This window comes from Microcaecilia unicolor, chromosome 12, assembly GCF_901765095.1.
Source record: "Microcaecilia unicolor chromosome 12, aMicUni1.1, whole genome shotgun sequence".
Taxonomy (NCBI): Eukaryota; Metazoa; Chordata; class Amphibia; order Gymnophiona; family Siphonopidae; genus Microcaecilia; species Microcaecilia unicolor.
Window position 1 is genome coordinate 21896383 of NC_044042.1, and position 25021 is coordinate 21921403.

Genomic DNA, 25021 nt, shown 5'->3' on the forward strand with positions numbered 1-25021 from the left:
CTAGCAACATTCCATGTAGAAGTCGGCCCTTGCAGATCACCAATGTGGCCGCGCAGGCTTCTGCTTCTGTGAGTCTGACGTCCTGCACGTATGTGCAGGACGTCAGACTCACAGAAACAGAAGCCTGTGCAGCCTTCTACATGGAATGTTGCTAGTGGAATAGCAACATTCCATGTAGGATCTCCAATAGTAGCAACATTCCATCTAGAATCTCCAATAGTATCTATTTTATTTTTGTTACATTTGTACCCCGTGCTTTCCCACTCATGGCAGGCTCCATGCGGCTTACATGGGGCAATGGAGAGTAGTTAAGTGACTTGCCCAGAGTCACAAGGAGCTGCCTGTGCCTGAAGTGGGAATCAAACTCAGTTCCTCAGTTCCCCAGGACCAAAGTCCACCACCCTAACCACTAGGCCACTCCTCCACTGTTGCTATTCCACTAGCAACATTCCATGTAGAAGTCGGCCCTTGCAGATCACCAATGTGGCCGCGCAGGCTTCTGCTTCTGTGAGTCTGACGTCCTGCACGTATGTGCAGGACGTCAGACTCACAGAAACAGAAGCCTGTGCAGCCTTCTACATGGAATGTTGCTAGTGGAATAGCAACATTCCATGTAGAATCTCCAATAGTAGCAACATTCCATCTAGAATCTCCAATAGTATCTATTTTATTTTTGTTACATTTGTACCCCGTGCTTTCCCACTCATGGCAGGCTCCATGCGGCTTACATGGGGCAATGGAGAGTAGTTAAGTGACTTGCCCAGAGTCACAAGGAGCTGCCTGTGCCTGAAGTGGGAATCGAACTCAGTTCCTCAGTTCCCCAGGACCAAAGTCCACCACCCTAACCACTAGGCCACTCCTCCACTGTTGCTATTCCACTAGCAACATTCCATGTAGAAGTCGGCCCTTGCAGATCACCAATGTGGCCGCGCAGGCTTCTGCTTCTGTGAGTCTGACGTCCTGCACGTATGTGCAGGACGTCAGACTCACAGAAACAGAAGCCTGTGCAGCCTTCTACATGGAATGTTGCTAGTGGAATAGCAACATTCCATGTAGAATCTCCAATAGTAGCAACATTCCATCTAGAATCTCCAATAGTATCTATTTTATTTTTGTTACATTTGTACCCCGTGCTTTCCCACTCATGGCAGGCTCCATGCGGCTTACATGGGGCAATGGAGAGTAGTTAAGTGACTTGCCCAGAGTCACAAGGAGCTGCCTGTGCCTGAAGTGGGAATCAAACTCAGTTCCTCAGTTCCCCAGGACCAAAGTCCACCACCCTAACCACTAGGCCACTCCTCCACTGTTGCTATTCCACTAGCAACATTCCATGTAGAAGTCGGCCCTTGCAGATCACCAATGTGGCCGCGCAGGCTTCTGCTTCTGTGAGTCTGACGTCCTGCACGTATGTGCAGGACGTCAGACTCACAGAAACAGAAGCCTGCGCAGCCTTCTACATGGAATGTTGCTAGTGGAATAGCAACATTCCATGTAGAATCTCCAATAGTAGCAACATTCCATCTAGAATCTCCAATAGTATCTATTTTATTTTTGTTACATTTGTACCCCGTGCTTTCCCACTCATGGCAGGCTCCATGCGGCTTACATGGGGCAATGGAGAGTAGTTAAGTGACTTGCCCAGAGTCACAAGGAGCTGCCTGTGCCTGAAGTGGGAATCAAACTCAGTTCCTCAGTTCCCCAGGACCAAAGTCCACCACCCTAACCACTAGGCCACTCCTCCACTGTTGCTATTCCACTAGCAACATTCCATGTAGAAGTCGGCCCTTGCAGATCACCAATGTGGCCGCGCAGGCTTCTGCTTCTGTGAGTCTGACGTCCTGCACGTATGTGCAGGACGTCAGACTCACAGAAACAGAAGCCTGTGCAGCCTTCTACATGGAATGTTGCTAGTGGAATAGCAACATTCCATGTAGAATCTCCAATAGTAGCAACATTCCATCTAGAATCTCCAATAGTATCTATTTTATTTTTGTTACATTTGTACCCCGTGCTTTCCCACTCATGGCAGGCTCCATGCGGCTTACATGGGGCAATGGAGAGTAGTTAAGTGACTTGCCCAGAGTCACAAGGAGCTGCCTGTGCCTGAAGTGGGAATCAAACTCAGTTCCTCAGTTCCCCAGGACCAAAGTCCACCACCCTAACCACTAGGCCACTCCTCCACTGTTGCTATTCCACTAGCAACATTCCATGTAGAAGTCGGCCCTTGCAGATCACCAATGTGGCCGCGCAGGCTTCTGCTTCTGTGAGTCTGACGTCCTGCACGTATGTGCAGGACGTCAGACTCACAGAAACAGAAGCCTGTGCAGCCTTCTACATGGAATGTTGCTAGTGGAATAGCAACATTCCATGTAGAATCTCCAATAGTAGCAACATTCCATCTAGAATCTCCAATAGTATCTATTTTATTTTTGTTACATTTGTACCCCGTGCTTTCCCACTCATGGCAGGCTCCATGCGGCTTACATGGGGCAATGGAGAGTAGTTAAGTGACTTGCCCAGAGTCACAAGGAGCTGCCTGTGCCTGAAGTGGGAATCAAACTCAGTTCCTCAGTTCCCCAGGACCAAAGTCCACCACCCTAACCACTAGGCCACTCCACTCCACTTCGGGATGCAACAATGAATAAGCAAGAGAGTTGGTCCATGCAAATGTACCTCATGCATATTCATTGTGGAGATCCTGGAGCTCTGGCTAGCTGGATATGTCCCGAGGACTGGGTTGAGAATCTGTGTTTCAGAGTGATAAAGGCCAAGAGAAGTTACTGGAAGGCACCAAAAGAATAGCTCTGAGATCCGAACTGGTAGATGTGAAGAGCAAAGAAAACAAGGTCTTCTCACTTCGAGGCGGGAAGGCACTTGCGCATGCACAGTGGGAGCATAACTCACACGCAAAAAGCTTGCTACAAGCTCTGGACTGGGCAACACGGACTGCTTTAACCACGTGAGACTTATAGGCCTGTTTATCCTCGAAGAATTGCCGTTATAGAATTCTAGATCCCTAGGAGCAAAACCCATGCTGTATCTCAGCCTCAAGGGCTGCAGGCCATAGACCGCACTCTGGGGAGGCAGGCCTATTTCAGAGAGGCCAATATTGCTGCACCAGTCCAACCTGAACCATTTACTGGAGAAAGAGAAATGTTGAGATGTTCCAGGCTGCACTGCTCCCTATATGAATGATGTCACTGAAACAGTTTCAGATTCTCTGATTCCATCTATTGGTAGGGTGACATAACCCGTCAGTCTGGACTATTCTAGTAGGATGAAAAAGAAAAAGCAAATTGTTGGCTTTCTGCTCAGTACCCAACTGGTCAAAAATCCACAGCGCAAACATTGTAGAAATATATCTTGGTACAATCAATGATGCTGGCTCAGGTGTGCGAGGGTCACGTGAAGATCAAGGGTGATCCTTCATAATCAGGAAAATCCAGTTTGAGATATAAGGGAAAATAATCCTGTCTCCTGCCATAAGTCAAGATGAGGCACTACCTTCAGAGAGAATCTGTTAAAAACATCATGAAAAGAAATACAACCAACCATAGGGAGGTCAACATCATCCACACTCTGAGAAGTTGAGCTGTTCAAATCAGATGAAGCTCTCCTATCATGCTTTGCACCATACATCCCATCAGAGGGACCTGTCGGGCTATCTTTTGTGCCGGTATGATTGGAGACCAACTGTCCAGATACCCCAGGCTCAAAGCTGGACTCTGCAAGGCAAAAAAAAAAAGAAAAAAGTATAACTCATTCCAACATAGCAGCTGATCTTAAGACGACCCTGACCTTGGATTACAGAGGCATGCAGTAATCAAGCTCAAATCTCTTGGGATAAATAAGGATTTTTCGCAAGCTATTGCTAAGGAGATCTCAAAATATCCACAGCAGAAGCTTGCAGTCATGGTGCTGAGATTTCTCATCGCCCACTACAACGGAAGGTTCATGCGCTTCAAAGGTCTAAGGACCCACAACAGAGGCAAGCAGCTGTGATGCTGAGCTACTATGGGATCTGTACAAGGTATAGGATCTAAACACTTAATATTCCTTCCCGCAGACAATCACATCCACCTACAAACCTGACCTGATCTATTGATGTTTAAATTTCCCCAAAAAAACTCCTTAAAGAGTTTGTTGCCTGAAAGCTACTCAGTCATTTCTAATCTAAGCATGAGGTAAGTACAATAAATGTGGAGTACAGTTTCCACGTTAAGTAGAACTTATTTTTAAATATTAGGAATATATATGAAAGACTAGTAGAAAAGGCCCGTTTCAGACACAAATGAAACGGGCGCTAGCAAGGTTTTCCTCGGAGGGTGTAGGAGTGTGAGAATGACTATGACTGAGTGAGACTGTGTGCAAGTGTGTGTCTGTGAGAGAGAGAGTGTGTGGCTGGGGCCCCACCCTCCCACCCACTTCCAGTGTCCCCCCCCCCCTCAACCAGTTCCAGTGTCCCCCCTTCGTCCGTGTTCCAGGGTTGTCGTTGTCCCCCCTCCCTCTGTTCCTTCGAGTTCCAGGGTCGTCCCCCCGTTTTGTTTTAGTTTTAGTACAGGTGGTGCATTCCCCCTCTTGACCCTCCTCCGAATTCTAGAGCCCCTTCACCCCCCCCCCCAGTTCCAGACCCCCCTCCCTCCGAATTCGACCCCCCCCTCCGAATTCCAGACCCCCTCCCTCCATCCGAATTCCAGACCCCCCTCCGAGTTCCAGAGCCCTCCCTTCTGCTCTCCGAGTTCCAGACCCACCTCCCAGCCTCCCTCCCTCCGATTTGCAGGACCCCCCCCCCCCCCCGTCTCCGAGTTCCAGATCCCACCTCCCTGCCTTCCTCCCTCCAATTTCTAGACCCCCCTTGGAGTTTCTGACCCCTGGACCCCCCTGCTGCGACCCTCTCGATCCCCCCTTCCCGCCGCCAACCATCCCCTGCCGTCGCATACCTGTGCTGGCGGGGGACCCCAACCCCCGCCAGCCGAAGTCCTGTTGTCGGCCGTGCAGCGTGGAGCTGTGGACAAATGATTAAGTTGGAATCAGTTTGTATTCGTGCGTCCGACATCAGACGCACGCACACAAACTGATTCCAACTTGATCACGTCATTCATCCACGTCGCGAATCACGGCATAATGGATCCAGTGACGTCAGCTGGGCCTTCGGAGCCCAGCGAAGAAAGTTACGGACACAGGCTGGCTCGTAGAACGTTGGTGGTGAGAATTATATATATAGATGTGCACATGGATAATAACCAGGGTTGAAACCTTGCTGTTCGCAAGTTCCAATTTCCAGCCAACTCAATCCTTTATTTCTTTTCGCTCACAGTTCAAATCAGAGGAGGGGAGAAAATATATCTTTGTGATAACCAAAAGATAAGTGAGGAAAATGACAACTTGATGGTAGCCACTCCTACTACCTGAGTCCATAAGCATCACAAAGCCTTCGCTGCCATCGCTGTCTATGGAAACTCTATCCTCCAGCCCGCTGACGCTTCCATCCAAAGAGGTGCTATCGAAAGACTGCTGGGAAGTGGTTCTTATCATAGAGAAGAACCGAAGTTTGTTGCCGCTGCTAAGTGGAGTTACAACCCCATCTTCCGCTTTAGATGCCGGCTCTCTAAAAGGAAACATTCAAAAGAAAGAAGCAAAAGCAACCATTCCCTAATCAGAGATGCAGAATAACCAAAGAACGGAAAACAACAAATTATCCCCAAAAGATCTCAAATACATTCTGACAAAGATTAGAAACAGGCACTGCCCAGTTTATACAGAGTGAATGACCAAACACCCTTACATTACATTTTATTTCATAAAAATTAAAACTGAAAACAGAACATTCCACTCTCTCTTCTGAGATCCTTGTTTCGGTGAAAAGCCTTCAACAAGGGGAAGTCAGGTCAACACATTTACTTCATTAAACGCATGTCTCAACAAAATCTTAACACAGAGGGGCCAGAGCCTTGATATTCAATGCCAGATCATTTCCGTTGACCAGCATTGAATATCAGATTTATTTTTGGCTGGTTTAAAGATAACTGGCTAAGTCGATATTCAGACTTAGCCGGTTACCTTTAAACTGACCAAGGATATCCTACGTTTTCAAGCGGCGAAATATGGCCACTAATCTGGCTTTAAAAATCAGCAGATAGCCGATTATATCGGGCGATATAACCAGCTAGCTGCTAACTGGGGAAATTTAGTGGGGGATAGCTGGATAAGCCCTATTTAACCAGCCAGCAGCCATTCTGGCCTGTTAAACAGTGCTGAATATCAGAGGGGAGGGAGTCCCATTTACAGTCAAGACTCTGACTGTCTTATATAAATAGGTGAGCTATGTGCTAGACTTTTTGTCTGGAAAATTTTTCTTTTTGTATACTCTTCCTCTGAGTTTGTATGACTATACCTCCCTCTTATAGTGGTCTAAGACAAGGAACTAAATTTATTTCTTACTTAAAAAGGGGAAACCCGATTTCTTCAATTGTATTTTTCTTCCTGATTTTCATGTTCAAGATTGAAAGCTTGTAAAATCTTTAAATAACAATAAATATAATTAAAAAAAAAACTCTGTCAGAGTTTGTAAGGAATAAATACTTGGAGGTCCTTTTACCAACCTGAGTAAAAGTGTAGCACGTCCCACACATTAAAGCCATTTTTACTGCTGCCGGAAAATGGCCCCTTTTTCATTTTTTGAATTAATGGCCATGCGCTAATGCTGCCATTTAGCATGCGGCCGTCAGCAAAAATTAGCATGATAGCCCTTACCGTCACCCATTTTTTAGATGGTAAGGGCTCACGTGCTAATCCCATGCTAATCAGCACACAGCAGTGATTTGCACCGTCACGCCCACTCTCCTCCAGAAACGTTCCCTCCGAGAAAAATTCCAAAAAATTATTTACAGTGCATGGCTTGCTTGCGCATATTCAGAATTTACCACAGGAGGCCTCAGCGTGTTCTGCGGTAAAACGCACACTAGTGTTTACTGCAGCATAGTAAAAGGAGCCCTTAGAGATCTAGCACAAATTCTGCTGTACACTGTACGACACCTCATTACAAATATCTGAAACCTGTTTCAAGAATTTTTTTTTAATGTTTTTTATTCAGTTGTCCATTCTGTATAAGATGGTCATATGTCACAAGATTTTTAAAACATTTTTAAATAAAGAGATTGTATTATTAATTGAGATGCTCAGGATAGTTATTTTCTCCTCTAAATAGAGAAAACATTGAGACAGCTAAACTCTCACCTAGAGATGTAACAACTGCAAAACAAAACAAATATACTTTGACACGGGGCTGCTTCCCTAATCAGCAGCCTGGAATATATCAGAACCTCCCACATCTAGGCCCTGAATGTGGCTGGGCAGACCTCTATGGTCTGTGCCCTCATCGTGGCTGGACACATTTGGATGGGCTGGAGTGGGACTTCGATGACAACTTCAGAAGTTGGAGAACAAGGCCAGTGCTGGGCAGACTTCTACAGACTGTGCCCTGAAAATGGCAAGGACAAATCAAGATCAAGTATGCATATGTAGTACCACATCATACCTTATGCCATGAATTCATCTTGTTAGGCAGACTGGATGGACCATACAGGTCTTTATCTGCTGTCATCTACTATGTTACTATGTCCATGTGTAAATAGCAGCATATACATGAACAGAATACTAATATGTCTAAATAGCAATTCACCACGCAGAGATTTAAAAGGGGTGTGGTGGGAATGGAGTTTGGGTGGGGCTCGGATGGGGCAAAAGTCAACACATATATTCCCCATTTCACAAAGGGAATACAGGTCTTGGGGGACAAAATTCCCTGTTGGGTTTTACACCAACTCAGAGTCATGCACAGATTTTTTCAGTGCTCATTTCAGCCAGGGCTTCATTCAAGGGACTAAGGGAGTCATTCTCCTTAATCTCCCATGGTTTATTTCTGCCTCCAGACAAACTAAATTAAAACCATGACTTCAGTACTTAATTGGCGGTAGATTTGTAAACATACGGAAGCAGGCATCACTTTCACATGGAAGCTGCCGGGTTCATGCCATTCACTTCTAGAATTTTATTTTTATGTACTGATTCTTCAAAAACCCCAACACTATTTACAATAAAGCATAATTCAATACAATTATGAGTAATCAATACAAACCCTATGTATCCCCCCCCCCCCATCTCCAACCTGAGTCCTTGCCAACCACTATAACCCACACACAAACCAAATTACCCATGCCTAAAAAATGGCTACTCCCGTTGTATGTGCCAGCAAACACGTACACACATTTCTGCAGATATTTTTTAAAAAGCAGAGCCTTTTCTAAAACACTGCTGGAATTGAGCACATCCCAACCTGAACATCTTAATTCTGACCTTATGATCTATGTAAAATATAATGTATAGTACCTTCTCTCAGCTCTCTTCTTATGTGTGGTGCATTGTGTGTGCATGTTTGTATTTCAGAAGGTAGACAAATACAACTGGATAGCAAAATATAAAATAATCAAATACAAAACTTTTGCTGCAAGGAAAACACACTAAAAACGCTGCAAAAAAGTCCAATACACGGCAGCAAGACTGATTTTCAAGAAATCGAAATACAAAAGAGCAATCCCACTGCTTGAAATACTACATTGGCTCCCAGTCAAGGCAAGAATATTTTTTTTCAAAGCGAGCACCTTAATCTTCAAGATACTATATGGAATGGCAACCTACCCTTCAAAAAGTATATGAATAAACATCAGCAAAACTCTACTCTACAACTGAACACAAAAGCTACTACTACCGTCTCCTCTTCAAAAGCTCTTTGAAAAACCACACGAACTACAGATGCCCTCTCTACATTCCAGAACTCTATTGTAACTCCAACAAAATGTAAATTGTAAGCTACTTTGAATCGAAATTTGCTTTTGGATTATAGTGGGATACAAGAATGCATAAATCAATCATTTGAACTACCACCAAAAGCCTGGACTTTAAATATATTTAAAGAAATGAAGCCTCAACTGCTCAGGGGAAGTCATCAACTTAAAAAAGCACAGACTTTTAACAAACTCACAAATGAGCTACTATCACTGGCTTCTATTTGGAATGGAAAAGCAGCAATGTAAAAACTAACGGAGAAAAAAACACTTTCTTTAAATTTCTTAAGTAGAGGAGAGTGGTAGCCGTGTTAGTCCACTCTTAAGGTTATCAATAGAAATCAAACAAAATAAAACATGGAAAAGAAAATAAGATGATACCTTTTTTATTGGACATAACTTAATACATTTCTTGATTAGCTTTCGAAGGTTGCCCTTCTTCGTCAGATCGGAAATAAGCAAATGTGCTAGCTGACAGTGTATATAAGTGAAAACATTCAAGCATTACTATGACAGTCTGACAGGGTGGGAAAGATATTCAACATAAAGGGATCTTTCACTTGCTCATCTTCCAATGTGGTATATATCATTCAGTGTAAAAAATGTAACGAAGGATGCTATATTGGAGAAACAGGCCAGATGCTTAAGACAAGATTCAATTTACATAGACATCACATGAACAATGCTGGTGCCAGTAGGGCTCCCACACCTGTTGGTCAACATTTTACAGGACCAGGACACTGTACCAGTGACTTCACAGTGAGAATCCTGAAAGGTAACTTTAAAACCATACAAGAACGTAAGACCTTTGAAGTCAGAATGATTGAATATTTTAACACCCAACAGAAAAGACTTAACAAGGATCTGGGGTTCCTAGCCCATTATAAACCATAAAGCTGTATGTCTCTGTTGATCACCCCACCCCTCACCTATCCACACCCATCCTGTTAGAATATCAATGATATGCTTTGATGTCCCCATGCATACCTCCGACCCACCCCCATCCTCCCACCCTGTCAGACTGTCATAGTAATGCTTGAATGTTTTCACTTATATACACTGTCAGCTAGCAAATTTTGCTTATTTCTGATCTGAGGAAGAAGGGCAACCTTCGAAAGCTAATCAAGAAATGTATTAAGTTATGTCCAATAAAAAAGGTATCATCTTATTTTCTTTTCCATGTTTTATTTTGTTTGATTTCTATAGATTCTACATGGAATGTTGCTATTCCACTAGCAACATTCCATATAGAAGTCGGCCCTTGTAGATCAGCAATGTGGCCGCGCAGGCTTCTGCTTCTGTGAGTCTGACGTCCTGCACGTACGTGCAGGACGTCAGACTCACAGAAACAGAAGCCTGCGCAGCCTTCTACATGGAATGTTGCTAGTGGAATAGCAACATTCCATGTAGAATCTCCAATAGTATCTATTTTACTGTCATAGTAATGCTTGAATGTTTTCACTTATATACACTGTCAGCTAGCACATTTGCTTATTTCCGATCTGAGGAAGAAGGGCAACCTTCGAAAGCTAATCAAGAAATGTATTAAGTTATGTCCAATAAAAAAGGTATCATCTTATTTTCTTTTCCATGTTTTATTTTGTTTAAATTTCTTTAAATATGTTGACTTAAAGTCCAAGTGTTTGGTGGTAGTTCAAATGAATTAGCAGCAAACATTTTGTATTTGATAGTGTATTTCAGAAGGAACAGACTAAAGCTAAGTTTGGGACAGGCCACAGAGAGTACAGAGATTTTCATATCAGTAGAAAATAGATATCTAGAAGCCTGAACTCCAACCAAAATGATCACAGCCATTCAGATTCAAGTGTCACTTGCCTTTTCCAGCCCAAAGTCGAGCACTAAGCTAAGAATGGTAGGTGCCTCTTCAGAGTAAGGAAAGAGCAGCAAAAATGGAGAAGTATGCTTGGATCTGTGTCTCAACATTATAGTGGAAACAGAAGCAAAGGTGTGCACGAAAGAGTTTCTTACTGCTGAAGAGCTGACTTGAGACCTCTTGGGCCTGGTCACTTACTTGACAGGGGGCAGAGCAAGCATTCTCTGCATGGTAGAGGCCATCTTGTCCTTGCTGTGGTTGAAGGCATCTTTAGTGAGGGACACGGCCTCTTTGGTGAGATCCATGGTCATGTGCAATGCATCTCTGGTTGCATCCTTGGTCAAGTGCAGTGCGCTAGTCAGTTCCTCCAGGCTCTTCAGGGGAAGCAGGTCTCCTTGCTCACTGAATAAGGCATCCCCACTGTTGAGTGTCTGTTGAGTTAATGAGGAACTAGAAGGAAGAATGGATGTGAATTTTTGATCTTTGCTATTCAAGGCCTCCACAACTTCATGTGCTTCTTCTAACTGGCCCCTCTCGATGCTGTCACCTGGAAGACTTGCTACCTCTGCCTCATCCAGTGTCCCTTCACTCTGAGATCGCGGCAGAATATCCTCAGACTGCATAGTTCTGTCTGCACTGCCCTCCAGGTTCTTCAGTGGATTGCTGGTTCTCTGATCTGAGCCGATATCCGATTTAAATTCCTTCTCTTCAGTCACCAGAACTTCCCTGCTGCCTGAAGGTGAAAGCTCCGATTCCAGCAAACTGGTGGTGTCCGAATCTATGGCCTGGGGTTCCAAACTGGGATTAGGGACTGGGGGAAACAGCAGGGCTAATTCAGCACTGTTGAACAAAACACCCACGCAGGATGTCTTAGATGGCACTGGGGAACCAGTCAGCTGCTGTGTATCTTCAGTCAGCTGCTCCTGCAACAACTGCAATGTTTCTTTCATCCTCAACAGCACCAGGTACTGATAGTGACTCAATCGCATTTTTACAGGTGCTGTTGAATGCACCAGGACATGAATATCAGCCAGTGCTTCCACCTCCTTATTGTCAGCTTTACCGGCTGCTGAATTATCATCACTCACGCCGGACTCAGGGGTCTTGGAAAACCCTTGAACATTCTGCTCTAATTTTGACTTCTGGCATTCACCATCCATGCCTGGATGCTTGACAAGTCTGCCAAAGCTAGTGGAAGATTTCATTTTTACTTCTGAGGTTGTATTTGGCGAGTGTGCTTTGGAATCCTGGACTTGCTTGAACCTGCTAGGGAGGCAGGCCCAAACAGAGAGTGGAAATGGTTCAATAAAGTTAAGGGGTTTATCTTTAGAGCTTTGTGCACCATAAAAATTCAGAGAGATAAGAGTAAAATAAATAGACCACAGGTCTTCAGATGCGGATGGCTTCAGGACAGCAGGCTTCAAGCTTATTCCATACTCTACCACAGAGTCTACCTTGTACGCATGCTGAAGGAAAAGGGTATGAAGGAGCCCAAAGTTGTCCTTAGACTTTGGGAACTGAGTGTAGCTGGAATGAAAGAACTCAGAGGCTGCAAAAGTTCGGAAGATATTCTGCAGGTCAAGGCACTGGCAGTGTGTAGCATGGCGTGTATTGGTGGCTGTCATGGTAGTCGTGTGTATGGAAAGACCTTGAGGTCGGTCACGGTGTTCCGATACTTTCTTCTCTACGGGGATGCTCAGCTGCAGAAAAATAAGAACATACATCAACAACATCACAACGAAAACTAATCTTTGTGGAGGAGAAGCCTACTGGTTGGAGCAACAGGCTGAGAACCAGGAAAGCCAAGATTCATATCTCACTGCCTTGCTTTGTGATCTTGGGCAAATCATTTAACTCTCCATTGCCTTAGGTTCAATAAGATTGCAAGCCCCTTGAGACAGGAAAATACCTACTGTGCCTGAATTTAACTTGCTTTGAACTATTGAGAAAGGCAAGAGCCAAACCCTCTCTCTTCCCAACTCAAGGCCTCCAATTAGTATTATATTGCTTGCCAGGCAAACCTGACAGATCTGCACACAACACAATGGACAATACTATTTATTTCTACATTATAAGATATTCAGAAAAACAACAAGAAATTCTGGCTGGCAGAATTATGCCAGTTGTCATCAAAATCTAACTGGCAGCATCACTGTCAGAGCAATGCTGACTGAGAAACTGGAAGGAACTAAGGCCATATCCTCCTCTGGGTTTCGCTTAGGGAGTGGATGAAGAGAGAGAATTGTGGAGGGTAGCAGCCTGCTCATCCTACTTTGAAAATTGGGCAGGAGCGATCTTGGGCCCCACCTTGCTCGATTTGTCACTTCAGGTTGAGGGAAAGGAAGGGAGCAGGATGTCTTCCTTCTCTACTCCCTCCCCACTGCTGGACTTGCATTACTTAAACCTCAATACATTTTCATAATGCCAATCAACTCTTTTTATAGGTTTAATTTCATTAAACACCTCAACATAGCAACTACCACTGTCAAGTATTAAAAGGAAAGAGCAGGGGAAATTCCTAGCTTGAGTCTACAAACCAGTAGAAGGGACTGCAGTTGGGGAGGCACCCTAAAAGCATCACTCTTGGCCCTGGTGAAAGAAAACTGCACAAACTAACTGGTCAGCTTAAGGAAGCAAAGACTCAATCTAGAGGGAAGCTGCTCAAGAAACTTAAGCACCAGGCCAAGAAAAGGGGAGGGCAAAAGGTGAAAGGGCTGTGCATGACACTACTGAAAGAGCCCCACTGCCAGATTAATTAAAGGAAAATAAGAAACGAGGCATTAAAAAGGTGCATGAATATAAAATTCAGGCCTCCTAACCGCATACCAGCGGGACACTTCTGGTTACTCCTGGTTTACCTAAGCATTCTGGGAGTTGTAGTTTTCCATGTTCTACTGAAAGAGGCAAGATTAGAAAAAAAAGCTAGAATTAACTCAAGGTTCTCTATATGGCTTGGGATTCTTTAACATTAATCTGATTCTGCTCCTCAACTGAAATCAAAAGAAGTGAAATACAAAACTGGTGTCTCAAATAGCCAGGGATAGAGACAGGAAGAGGTCCTACCTTAAGCCCAAAGCTGTCCAGTCTCACATCGACATGTTCATCCCGCTTGGAGTCCTCCAACTTGTAGATGGCTTTGAATTGTTGCAGGCTACGATACAGATCTAGGCAAAAGACATTGATCCAAAGCAGGCTAATGGGGTCCAGCATGAGACTCAGGTCATGTAGTTGCAGGTAGAGATTGGAGCTTGGAACTAGATGATATGAAACAGAACAGAGGCAACTAAGCAAGAGGAAAGACGGCAAGTCCTTAAGCCATAAATCTGTTTCTCTCTCCAGGCAGAAGATTGACACAGGACAGCATAATCAGACAGGAAATTATTGCCAATAGTCTGGAACATTATGGGCCAAAATTGAGAACTAACAGAAGAATGAAGAACTTGATAGCATGAGATAAGACAACTCAGTTACAGGGTCCTCTATTTAGCTACAGTGAAAACAAATAACCCTATGGAATCCAGAACTGTGCAAATAAAAAAAAAATAAAATCTATGATTGTATTGCAAATTTTCTAGTATGTGCAAGTCCAGAAAAGCTCCAGTTTCACCCAAACCATAAATTAAACATCGGGCAAAATTCTGTGCAAAAGAGTTTTTGAAAATTGTGAAAGTGTGGAGGATCTGGGTTTGATTCCTGGGTTAGGTCTTCCTCTGCTCAGGCCAACTTGGGCTAGGGATGCTGCAAACAATTATAACCCCTCAGGGGAGAGAGTCACAGATTTTGCACAATGGTGACATCCAGTGGCCAGATTAAGGGCCCAGAAGTCCTGGTCTGTGGCCTCTGAGGATTGTATTTTCTTTTTATTTATTTATTTGTAGCATTTGTATCCCACATTTCCCCACCAATTTGCTCAAGAGGAGGGTTAATTTTATAAAGGTTTTTCCAGGTGTAAACGAAAAACCTTTATAAAATTAACAGACAAGGCCTTTAATAAAATTGTGTGGCTGTGTACACCCATACCAAAGCGATCATGCAAAGGCGTTCACGGGAGCATAGTTTGGGAGGAGCTGTGACGTACATGCCAATACCCATGTAGAGTTCATGCACACATTGACACCATTTCAGCATATCAATTTGCATGCTGTTGGGACTGGTTTTGGGAGCCTATTTTATAAATGCACATAGGTGAAAAGTTTGAGAAGTTTTGATACACTTATTTGCTGAGACAGTATTATTTCTCATTCTGGACTTTTACCTTTATAAAATAGGTAAAAAAAAAAAAAAGAGTTTCCTTCTTACACTTTCAAGGGGATCCAGAAAGTCGAGGATCATGAGACACTACAATCACAAAACCAACAAGAGAAGTAGTGTAGCCAACACGACGCTTCCAAAGCAAAACAGGAGAACGATGTAGTTGCAAAAGGAGTCTTTATTCTATAAAACTCAACGTGACGCTGTGATTGTTAGATCAGTTTATGAGCATTTTATTGTATATTTATGCTAAATTTATTGATAAAGACTCCTGAGGCAGCCTCCATGGCCAAAATACGGTGCGTGTCAAGTATTCTATAAAATAAAGTCTCCGTTTACTTTTACGCTGTTCTCCGGTTTTGCTTTTGGAAGTGTCGTGTTGGCTACATTACTCGTCTTGCTGGCTTCTTAGACTTTCAACACAAGTGTCTTGTTATAAAACAGTGCTGCTCAAACGTTTGCTAGCTGCCACCCCACAACCCTGCCAAGATGCACCATGATGCTCCTATGTAGTGCCTGCCCAGGTCACAACCCCAGATGTGTTGTGCCCAACTCCACTTGGGTTCATGACCCACAGTTTAAGAAGCACTGTTATAAAATTACCCTTTTTTAAGGCCAATGAATATAAATCATCACAACAAGTTGGCTAAGTCATCTTAGGTCTTTTTTCCTTGATCATATAAAGGTTATATCTGCAATAAATGTGTTTAATATTTATTTCTGCATATTATTATTTGGTGACTGTCCATGTACCATTACCTTCTTAGAAGATCACTATTTCATTCATTTTTAAAGAAGTTCAGCTATATGCCACAATATATTTGTTTGCTTATGTATCGGTCCACTGATACATTTTTCATACACGTATATATTTTATTTGTGTGCGTTGTACAAATGAGCATCATTCTTACTGGAACGTGTGTGTTTTAGGTTCTGCCCTGTCATAAATGGAGTTCCTACTGAATCAACATTGTTATTAGATTTTTAAATCATGAACCACTGTGATCTGCTAAAGTCTAGCAGTATAGAAAATTTTAATAAACCATAAATCAATCATAAACACTTCAGTTCTAGTAATGTGGAAAGTTGCACTGCAGCTAACCAACATAAGGTTTTACCTGGGAACTCAGGGCTGTCAGGGAAGTAATACTCTGTGAACTCGATATGAATAGCAGAAGGTCTCTCAGGAAGACTGCAGGACTTTTTGATACTGGAAAGCAGGGTTGAGGGCTTCTTGCTGCTCTTACTAGCTGTAGAAACCTGAAGGACAAGAAGGGAGTCAGGAATCAACTCACCCAGCCACACACCTCTACCTTTAAGTGAAAACGCATTCTGTGAACACACTTTATCCATGTATGTAAACGCACATAGGTGTGTGTGTGTGTTCAAGTACTCTAAAGCCTTTCTTGTATTTTACTGTCCAATTCCATGAGGAGCTTCACTATTATGTCAGAAACATATGTATCCTGTCAAATGGAACTGGAAGCCACATAAAGCGAAGATACATACCTGTAGCAGGTATTCTTCAAAGACAGCAGGCTGATTGTTCTCAAATGTGGGTCGGCGTCCACGGCAGCACAGGAAACAGCAAATTTTTCAACAGCAAAATTTAAAAAGTTTTGCAAGAGCCTTCTAGCGCACGAACCGCGTGCACCATGCATGCGCGGACAACTTCCCGCCCGTCACGTGAGCGTTCCCGCTCAGTTTAATCAAAAAGCAAATAATAAACAAACAACAACTCCAAAGGGGAGGTGGGCGGGTTTGTGAGATCAGCCTGCTGTCCTCGGAGAATACCTGCTACAGGTATGTATCTTTGCTTTCTCCGAGGACAAGCAGGCTGCTTGTTCTCACATGTGGGGTATCCCTAGCAACCAGGCTCACTCAAAATAATGAACATTGGTCAATTGGGCCTCGCAACGGCAAGGACATAACATAGATTGACCTGAAACCATAAACAAACTGTGAGTGCAGCCTGGAACAGAACAAAAATGGGCCTAGGGGGGTGGAGTTGGATTCTAAACCCCGAACAAATTCTGCAGCACTGACTGCCCAGACTGACTGTTGCATCGGGTATCCTGCTGGAGGCAGTAGTGAGATGTGAATATGTGGACTGATGACCACGTTGCAGCCTTGCAAATCTCCTCAATGGAGGCTAAGTGAGCCACTGATGCAGCCATGGCTCTAACATTGTGAGCCGTGACATGGCCCTCCAGAGTCAGCCCAGCCTGGGCGTAAGTGAAGGATATGCAATCTGCTAGCCAATTGGAGATTGTGCGTTTTCCGATGGCGACTCCCCTCCTGTTGGGATCAAAAGAAACAAACAACTGGGCGGACTGTCTAAAGGGCTTTGTTTGCTCCACGTAAAAGGCCAATGCTCTCTTGCAGTCCAAGGTGTGCAAACTGCTTTCGCCAGGGCGGGGTATGAAGATGGGGAAAGAATGTTGGCAAGACAATTGACTGGTTCAGATGGAACTCAGACACCACCTTTGGCAGGAAATTAGGGTGCGTGCGGAGAACTACCCTGTTGTGATGAAATTTGATATAAGGTGCATGCACTACCAAGGCTTGAAGCTCACTGACTCTACGAGCTGAACAGCCACCAAGAAAACGACCTTCCAGGTCAAGTACTTCAGATGGCAGGAATTCAGTGGCTCAAAAGGAGCTTTCATCAGCTGGGTGAGAATGACGTTGAGATCCCCTGACACCGGTGGAGGTTTGACAGGCGGCTTTGACAAAAGCAAACCTCTCATGAAACGAACAACTGAGGAGGAGTGGCCTAGTGGTTTGGATGGTGGACTTTGGTCCTGGGGAACTGAGGAACTGAGTTCAATTCCCACTTCAGGCACAGGCAGCTCCTTGTGACTCTGGGCGAGTCACTTAACCCTCCATTGCCCTAGGTACAAATACGTACCTGTATACAATATGTAAGCCGCATTGAGCCTGCCATGAGTGGAAAAGCGCGGGGTACAAATGTAACAAAAAAAACCTAAAGGCTGTCCAGAGATAGGCTTACCCTCTACACGGCGATAAGCACTAATCGCACTAAGGTGAACTCTTACGGAGTTGGTCTTGAGACCAGACTCTGACAAATGTAGAAGGCATTCAAGCTGGGTCTGTGTAGGACAAGAAAGAGGATCTAGGGCCTTGCTGTCACACCAGACGGCAAACCTCCTCCATTTGAAAAAGTAACACCTTCGTGGAATCTTTTCTGGAAGCAAGCAAGACTCGGGAGACACCCTCCGAAAGACCCAAAGAGGCGAATTCTAAGCTCTCAACATCCAGGCTGTGAGAGCCAAAGACTGGAGGTTGGGATGTAGAAGCGACCCCTCGTTCTGAGAGATGAGGGTTGGGAAACAGTCCAATCTCCATGGTTCTTCGGAGGACAACTCCAGAAGAAGAGGGAACCAGATCTGATGCGGCCAGAAGGATGCAATCAGGATCACGGTTCCGCAGTCTTGCTTGAGTTTCAGCAAAGTCTTCCCTACTAGAGGTATGGGAAGATACGCATACAGAAGGCCTGTCCCCCAATGTAGGAGAAAGGCATCTGACGCTAGTCTGTCGTGGGCCTGACATCTGGAACAGAACTGAGGGACCTTGTGATTGATTTGAGTGACAAAACGATCCACCGAGGGGGTGCCCCACGCTTAGAAGATCTTGCGGACTACGCCCATGTTCAGCGACCACTCGTGAGGTTGCATTATTCTGCTCAACCTGTCAGCCATACTGTTGTTTATGCCTGCCAGATAAGTGGCTTGGAGAAACATGCCGTGACGGCAAGCCCAAAGCCACATCTGGACGGCTTCCTGATACAGAGGGCGAGATCCGGTGCCCCGCTGCTTGTTGGTGTAGTACATGGCAACCTGATTGTCTGTCTGAATTAAGATTACTTGGTTGGACAGCCGATCTCTAAAAGCCTTTAGAGCGTTCCAGATCGATCTTAATTCCAGGAGGTTGATCTGCGGACCTCTTTCCTGAAAGGACCAGGCTCCCTGAGTGTGGAGCCCATCTACATGAGCTCCCCACCCCAGGACAGATGCATCCGTCATCATTTCGTGGCTGAGGAACTTGGAATGGTCGTCCCACGGTTAAATTGTATCGAATCGTCCACCAATGAAGAGAATTTCGAAAGCCAGTGGACAGTTGGATTACATCCTCTAGATCCCCCGCAGCTTGAAACCACTGGGAAGCTAGGGTCCATTGAGCTGATCTCATATGTAGACATGCCATGGGCATGACATGAACTGTGGAGGCCATATGCCCCAGAAGTCTCAACATCTGCCGAGCTGTGACCTGGTGAGAAGCTCGAACTATGGACACCAGGGACAGAAGGTTGTCTGCCCTCGTCTCAGGAAGATAAGCTCGAGCTGTCTGAGTGTTCAACAGGGCTCCAATGAATTCCAAAGTTTGGACTGGGGTGAGATGGGACGGGATAATTTATGATGAACCCTAGTAGCTCTAGCACCTGAATAGTCATTTGCATGGACTCCAGAGCACACTCCTTCGAGGTGCTCTTCAACAGCCAATCGTAGAGATAAGGAAAGACATGCGTAGTGATGCTGCGACTACAGCTAGACATTTGGTAAACATTCTGGGCGCAGACGCCAGGCCAAAAGGAAGTACACGGTACTGAAAGTGCTATGTTCCCAGCCGAAATCGAAGATACTTCCTGTGAGCTGGAAGTACCAAGATGTGTGTGTAAGCATCCTTTAAGTCAGGAGAGCATAGCCTCTCGTTTTCCTGAATCATGGGAAGAAGGGTGCCTAGGGAAACCATCCTGAACTTTTCTCGGACAAGAAATTTGTTCAGGGCCCTTAGGTCTAGGATGGGACGCATCCCCCCTGTTTTCTTTTGCACAAGGAATTACCTGGAATAGAATCCCAGCCCTTCTTCCCCTGGTGGAACGGGTTCGACCGCTTGGGCCTTCAGAAGGGCGGAGAGTTCCTCTGCAAGTACCTGTTTGTGCTGTGAACTGTAAGAATGAGCTCCCGGTGGACAATTTGGAGGTTTGGATTCTAGATTGAGGGTGTATTCTGACCGAACTATTTGAAGAACCCACCGGTTGGAGGTTATGAGAGGCCACCTTTGGTGAAAAAATATCAACTTCCCTCCAACCGGCAAGTCGTCTGGCACGGACACTTTTACTGAGGCTATGCTGAACTGGAGCCAGTCAAAAGTCCGTCCCCTGCTTTTGCTGGGGAGCCGCAGAGGCCTTAGGTGCACGCTGTTGACGAGAACGAGCGAGCTGGGACTGAGCCTGGACAGGCTGCCGAGAAGCAGAAGTGTACACACGCCTAGCATAGGAATAGGGAGCACTCCTCTTCCCTCCAAAAAACGTCCTGGATGAGGAGGTAGTAGCAGAAGATGCCCGGCAGGAGAGAGAATCCATAGCATCATTGTGCTTCTGGAGCTGGTCAACTAGAGCCTCAACTTTCTCGCCAAAAAGGTTATCCCCCCCACAAGGAACATCCGCCATCCACTGCTGGACCGAATGATCCATGTCAGAGACATGCAGCCATGAGAGTCTGCGCATCACTATACCTTGGACAGCGATCCTGGATGCTACATCGAAAGTGTCGAACGTACCCCTGGCCAGGAATTTTCGACACGCCTTCTGCTGCCTGACCACCGGGCGAAAAGGCTCGGCCTGCTCCAGAGGGAGTGCATCAACCAAGCTAGACAGTTGCCTCACTGAGCTCCGCAAGTGGATGCTTGTGAAGAGCTGGTATGTTTGGATTTTGACAGCGAGTATAGCGGCCTGATAAGCCTTCCTCCCAAAAGAGTCCAAGGTTCTAGATTCTCTGCCTGGGGGCACCGAGGCATAGCCCCTATTACTCTTGGCTCTTTTGAGAGCAGAGTCCACCACCATGGAATTGTGAGGTAGCTGAGACCTCATCAATCCAGGCTCCCCATGGATCCGATATTAGGATTCAGTCTTTTTCGGGATCACGGGATTAGACAGAGGAACGACAAGTTTCGCATAAGGACTTCCTTCAGTACATTATGCAAAGAAGCCGTTGAAGCCTCTCTAGGCGGAAAAGGATAATCCAGGACCTCAAGCATCTCAGCCTTGGGCTCATCCTCAACCTCCATAGGGAAGGGAATAGCCGCAGCCATTTCCCGGACAAAGGAGGTAAAGGTTAGACTCTCCGGTGCAGAAAGTCTCCTTTCAAGTGGAGGGGAAGGTTCAGAAGGAATCCCATAGGACTCATCAGAAGAAAAGTACCTGGGATCCTCCTCTTCCTCCCACGAACGCTCATCTTCAGTATCGGACAAGACATCCCTCAGAGCAGTCTGAAACTGAGCCTGCCTCGATGCCGAGGAACAACATCCTTGATGGCGGTGCCGAGAAGTCGACACCCGACTGGATTCCGGTGAAGCTTCCTCCACCGACGTCGAAGAGGAGTCGACCTGGGTGGCAGCCGGCACCGAGGTCGGGGATCTCACCACAGGCGAAGGGCCAGATGCCACTGCAACAGGCAGTACGGAAGGCACAAGCACCCCCGACACCGCAGACTGGCGCAGCAACCCTTCCAGAAGCTCTGGAAGCAGGGCCCTGATGCGCTCGTCGAGAGTCGCCGTCAGACAAGGCTGCGGGGTCGGTAAAGGAACTGGTGGCGGAATCTGTCGAGGCACGGGAGCAGGTACCAGGCTGCTAGACCAACGCATCAGCACCTCCTGAATAGAGGAAGAGCGATCCTCTCGGAGCCAACGCTTCTCGGGTGCCGAATCCCTCGACGCCCCGGAGCTCCCAGCACAGTGTGTTGAAGGAGAACGATGATGGTGCTTCTCCTTCACTCAACGCCAGTCATCAAGACTCCTCGGTATCGATGAGGAAGACGTGGAATCCTCATGTCTCCTTGGGGTGAGGTCCGACGAAGGTTGGTCCCGGGGGGCCTGCATAACAGGAGGCCTTGAGACAGGTGGCGACCCACTTGATGCCTCACTGCTCCCAGCACGAGCTGGTTGTTCTGCAGCTATTACCTTCGCTCCTGACGTCGATGCATCCCTCGGTGTCGATGCCGCCGACCTCGGTGTTGATGTCGACATCGAAGGACCGGACCGAGCCCCAAAAAGCTTCTCTCGTTGGGCTTCTCGAGATGCTTGGGTCCCTTTCTTCAAGACACAGACTGCGTGGCTGGGCTGTGGTCGGGCCCAAGGAACTGGATACACCAAGTGTGGGTATCGGTACCCGAGGTGGTCCGGCTGCACCGAGTAAAACGTTTGAAGCCGCTGGGTGTCTTCGATGACATGGAAGGAAAAATGGCTTCGGCGAAATTAAACGACGCGATTGTGCCAAAAAAGTAAAGGGCACAAAAGGGGGAAAACCCAGCTGCGTCGAAAATAAAGAGAACTTACAAAATGCGAAAAAACAGAGAAAAATACCGGGGTTTTTTTTTTTTTTTTAAAGAAGAACGAATAACGAAATAAAAAAAGAAAAAATATAAAACAATCGTCAAGACTCTCTTTCCTGGGCCAGCGAAGCAAACAGGGAAAAACCTCTTCACCTCACCGCGGACAAGAAAAATCTGAGCGGGAACGCTCACACGACAGGCGGGAAGTCGTCCGCGCATGCGCGGTGCGCGCGGTTCAAATGCTAGAAGGCTCTGGCAAAACTTTTTAAATTTTGCTGTAGAAAAATTTGCAGTTTCCTGGGCCACCGTGGACGTTGACCCACATGTGAGAACAAGCAGCCTGCTTGTCTTCAGAGAAACTACCATGTTTCTGGAAGCAGTGCCATGGTATTTTATCTGAACTTGCTACGTAGAATCTATGAATAGTGCACTGCTGTTTTTGCAGTGCTTTGTTTATTAATTGTGGCAAATTATTTTGATCACATAACTCCAATACTCAGAGAATTTCACTGATTGCCATTATCATGCAGACAGCACAGTTAAAGCAATAGCACAGTGTATTTCTAAAAAAAAACCTGCCTCACCTCCCATCTACTCTCTCTCTTGGTGCCGGCATTGAAAGGCCCATTGTTCTCCAAGGCTACACAGCACCGAGCAACGTGAAGACTGTGGGATCAGTTTTTTGTACGCACTGTCGCTAACACACCTTCTTTGCCAGTCGGAAGGGTGTGACTGGCAGAGCTAGTAACGATGCGTGCAGGAAACTGGTCTCACTGTCTTCACATCAGCCGACGGTTCTTGCCTGCTGCCAATCAGGGAAACTTGCATAGGGTGAGCAGGAGGGGGGGGGGGGGGGGGGGGGGGGGGAGGAAGCAGAGAGAAAGCCACAGGTGATGCTGGTTTGGGAGAGGAGCAGAGAAACATAGCCAGAAAGAAAGAGATGGGGGTAATGAAGGAGGAGAGAGAGAACTGAGTAATGCTGGATGAGGGAGAAGAAACAGAGCAGGGGAAAAGTTGAAGAAAGAGAAAAAGGAGTAACGGAGGAGTGGCCTAGTGGTGGCCGGTTCAAATCCCACTGCTGCTCCTTGTGATCTTGGGCAAGTCACTTAACCCTCCATTGCCTCAGGTACAAACTTAGATTGTGAGCCCTTGAATGTATTTGAATATAACTCACCTTGAGGTACTACTGAAAAAGGTGTGAGCAAAATGGAAATTAAAAAAAAAATGCTCAATGGGGTTAATGGTGGGGGCTTACGCTAGATGAAAGGGGGAGCAAGAGAGAAGACAGAGGCTGGATGAAAGTAGGAAGAGAGGGAGGGCAGAGGCTGGATGGAAGAAGGAGAGACGGGCAGACACTGGATTGAAAAGGGGAAGAGGAGGAGGGCATGCATGGGATTGCAGGTGTTGCTGGATGAAGCATGCCACCAATCTGCTTGCTGCACAAGCAGCATGGACCTCGGGCAGTGGAAAATTCAGCTGGCGGGGCTTAAGCATCTTCATCAGCAAAGGCAGGACTCAATGCTGTTGGGGATGGGGGACAAGAGGAACTGTGTAGCCTAGGGGTGCCGTGACCCCAGAAAGTTTGGAAACCACTGTGTTACACAAATTAAAAAGATGATTGCTCCTCACTTTGAGCTATAGTTTTAGATGCCTGTAGTAGGAGGCTTGAAGTAGTCCTAACACAGAGATGCTGCAAAACTTTGAAGTCATTGTATTTCCCTTTGTTTTAGTCCAGCTAACTGTAATAGGATGTGAAAAGTATATACTTAGACTGCAAGCTCTTTCAAACACACCAAGTTAATATTATTGTAAGGTGCCACGTGCACTAATGCCTGTTATGTGTACTAATCTTCAACTGCATGCACAGAAATAAGCATTCTACATGAATTAGATTTTCAAAGTAGCTGGAATATTCTCCAAGTGTTTATGATTTCCTGATTAAACATGGAAGTGTGGTAGCCGTGTTAGTCCACTCTTAAGGTTATCAATAGAAATCAAACAAAATAAAACATGGAAAAGAAAATAAGATGATACCTTTTTTATTGGACATAACTTAATACATTTCTTGATTAGCTTTCGAAGGTTGCCCTTCTTCCTCAGATCGGAAATAAGCAAATGTGCTAGCTGACAGTGTATATAAGTGAAAACATTCAAGCGTTACTATGACAGTCTGACAGGGTGGGAGGATGGGGGTGGGTCGGAGGTATGCATGGGGACATCAAAGCATATCATTGATATTCTAACAGGATGGGTGTGGTGCCAGTAGGGCTCCCACCCCTGTTGGTCAGCATTTTACAGGACCAGGACACTGTACCAGTGATTTCACAGTGAGAATTCTGAAAGGTAACTTTAAAACCATACAAGAACGTAAGACCTTTGAAGTCAGAATGATTGAATATTTTAACACCCAACAGAAAGGACTTAACAAGGATCTGGGGTTCCTAGCCCATTATAAACCATAAAGCTGTATGTCTCTGTTGATCACCCTCCCCTCACCTATCCACACCCATCCTGTTAGAATATCAATGATATGCTTTGATGTCCCCATGCATACCTCCTATCCACCCCCATCCTCCCACCCTGTCAGACTGTCATAGTAATGCTCGAATGTTTTCACTTATATACACTGTCAGCTAGCACATTTGCTTATTTCCGATCTGACGAAGAAGGGAGACCTTCGAAAGCTAATCAAGAAATGTATTAAGTTATGTCCAATAAAAAAGGTATCATCTTATTTTCTT

At 45.6% G+C, this 25021-nt stretch overlaps 1 protein-coding gene across 1 annotated transcript in view; it reads right to left on the bottom strand.

Annotated features, from left to right (window-relative positions):
- The window catches only part of UHRF1BP1 (UHRF1 binding protein 1), a 100672-nt gene that overhangs the window by 14891 nt on the left and 60760 nt on the right, over window positions 1-25021 (bottom strand). Inside the window, exons 12-16 of the mRNA XM_030220453.1 lie at window positions 16047-16188; window positions 13741-13931; window positions 10876-12377; window positions 5409-5608; window positions 3553-3725 (exon numbers count right to left, since the gene is read on the bottom strand). Of these exons, the coding sequence (XP_030076313.1) occupies window positions 3553-3725; window positions 5409-5608; window positions 10876-12377; window positions 13741-13931; window positions 16047-16188 (2208 nt within the window). The remainder of the gene's footprint in view (window positions 1-3552; window positions 3726-5408; window positions 5609-10875; window positions 12378-13740; window positions 13932-16046; window positions 16189-25021) is intronic.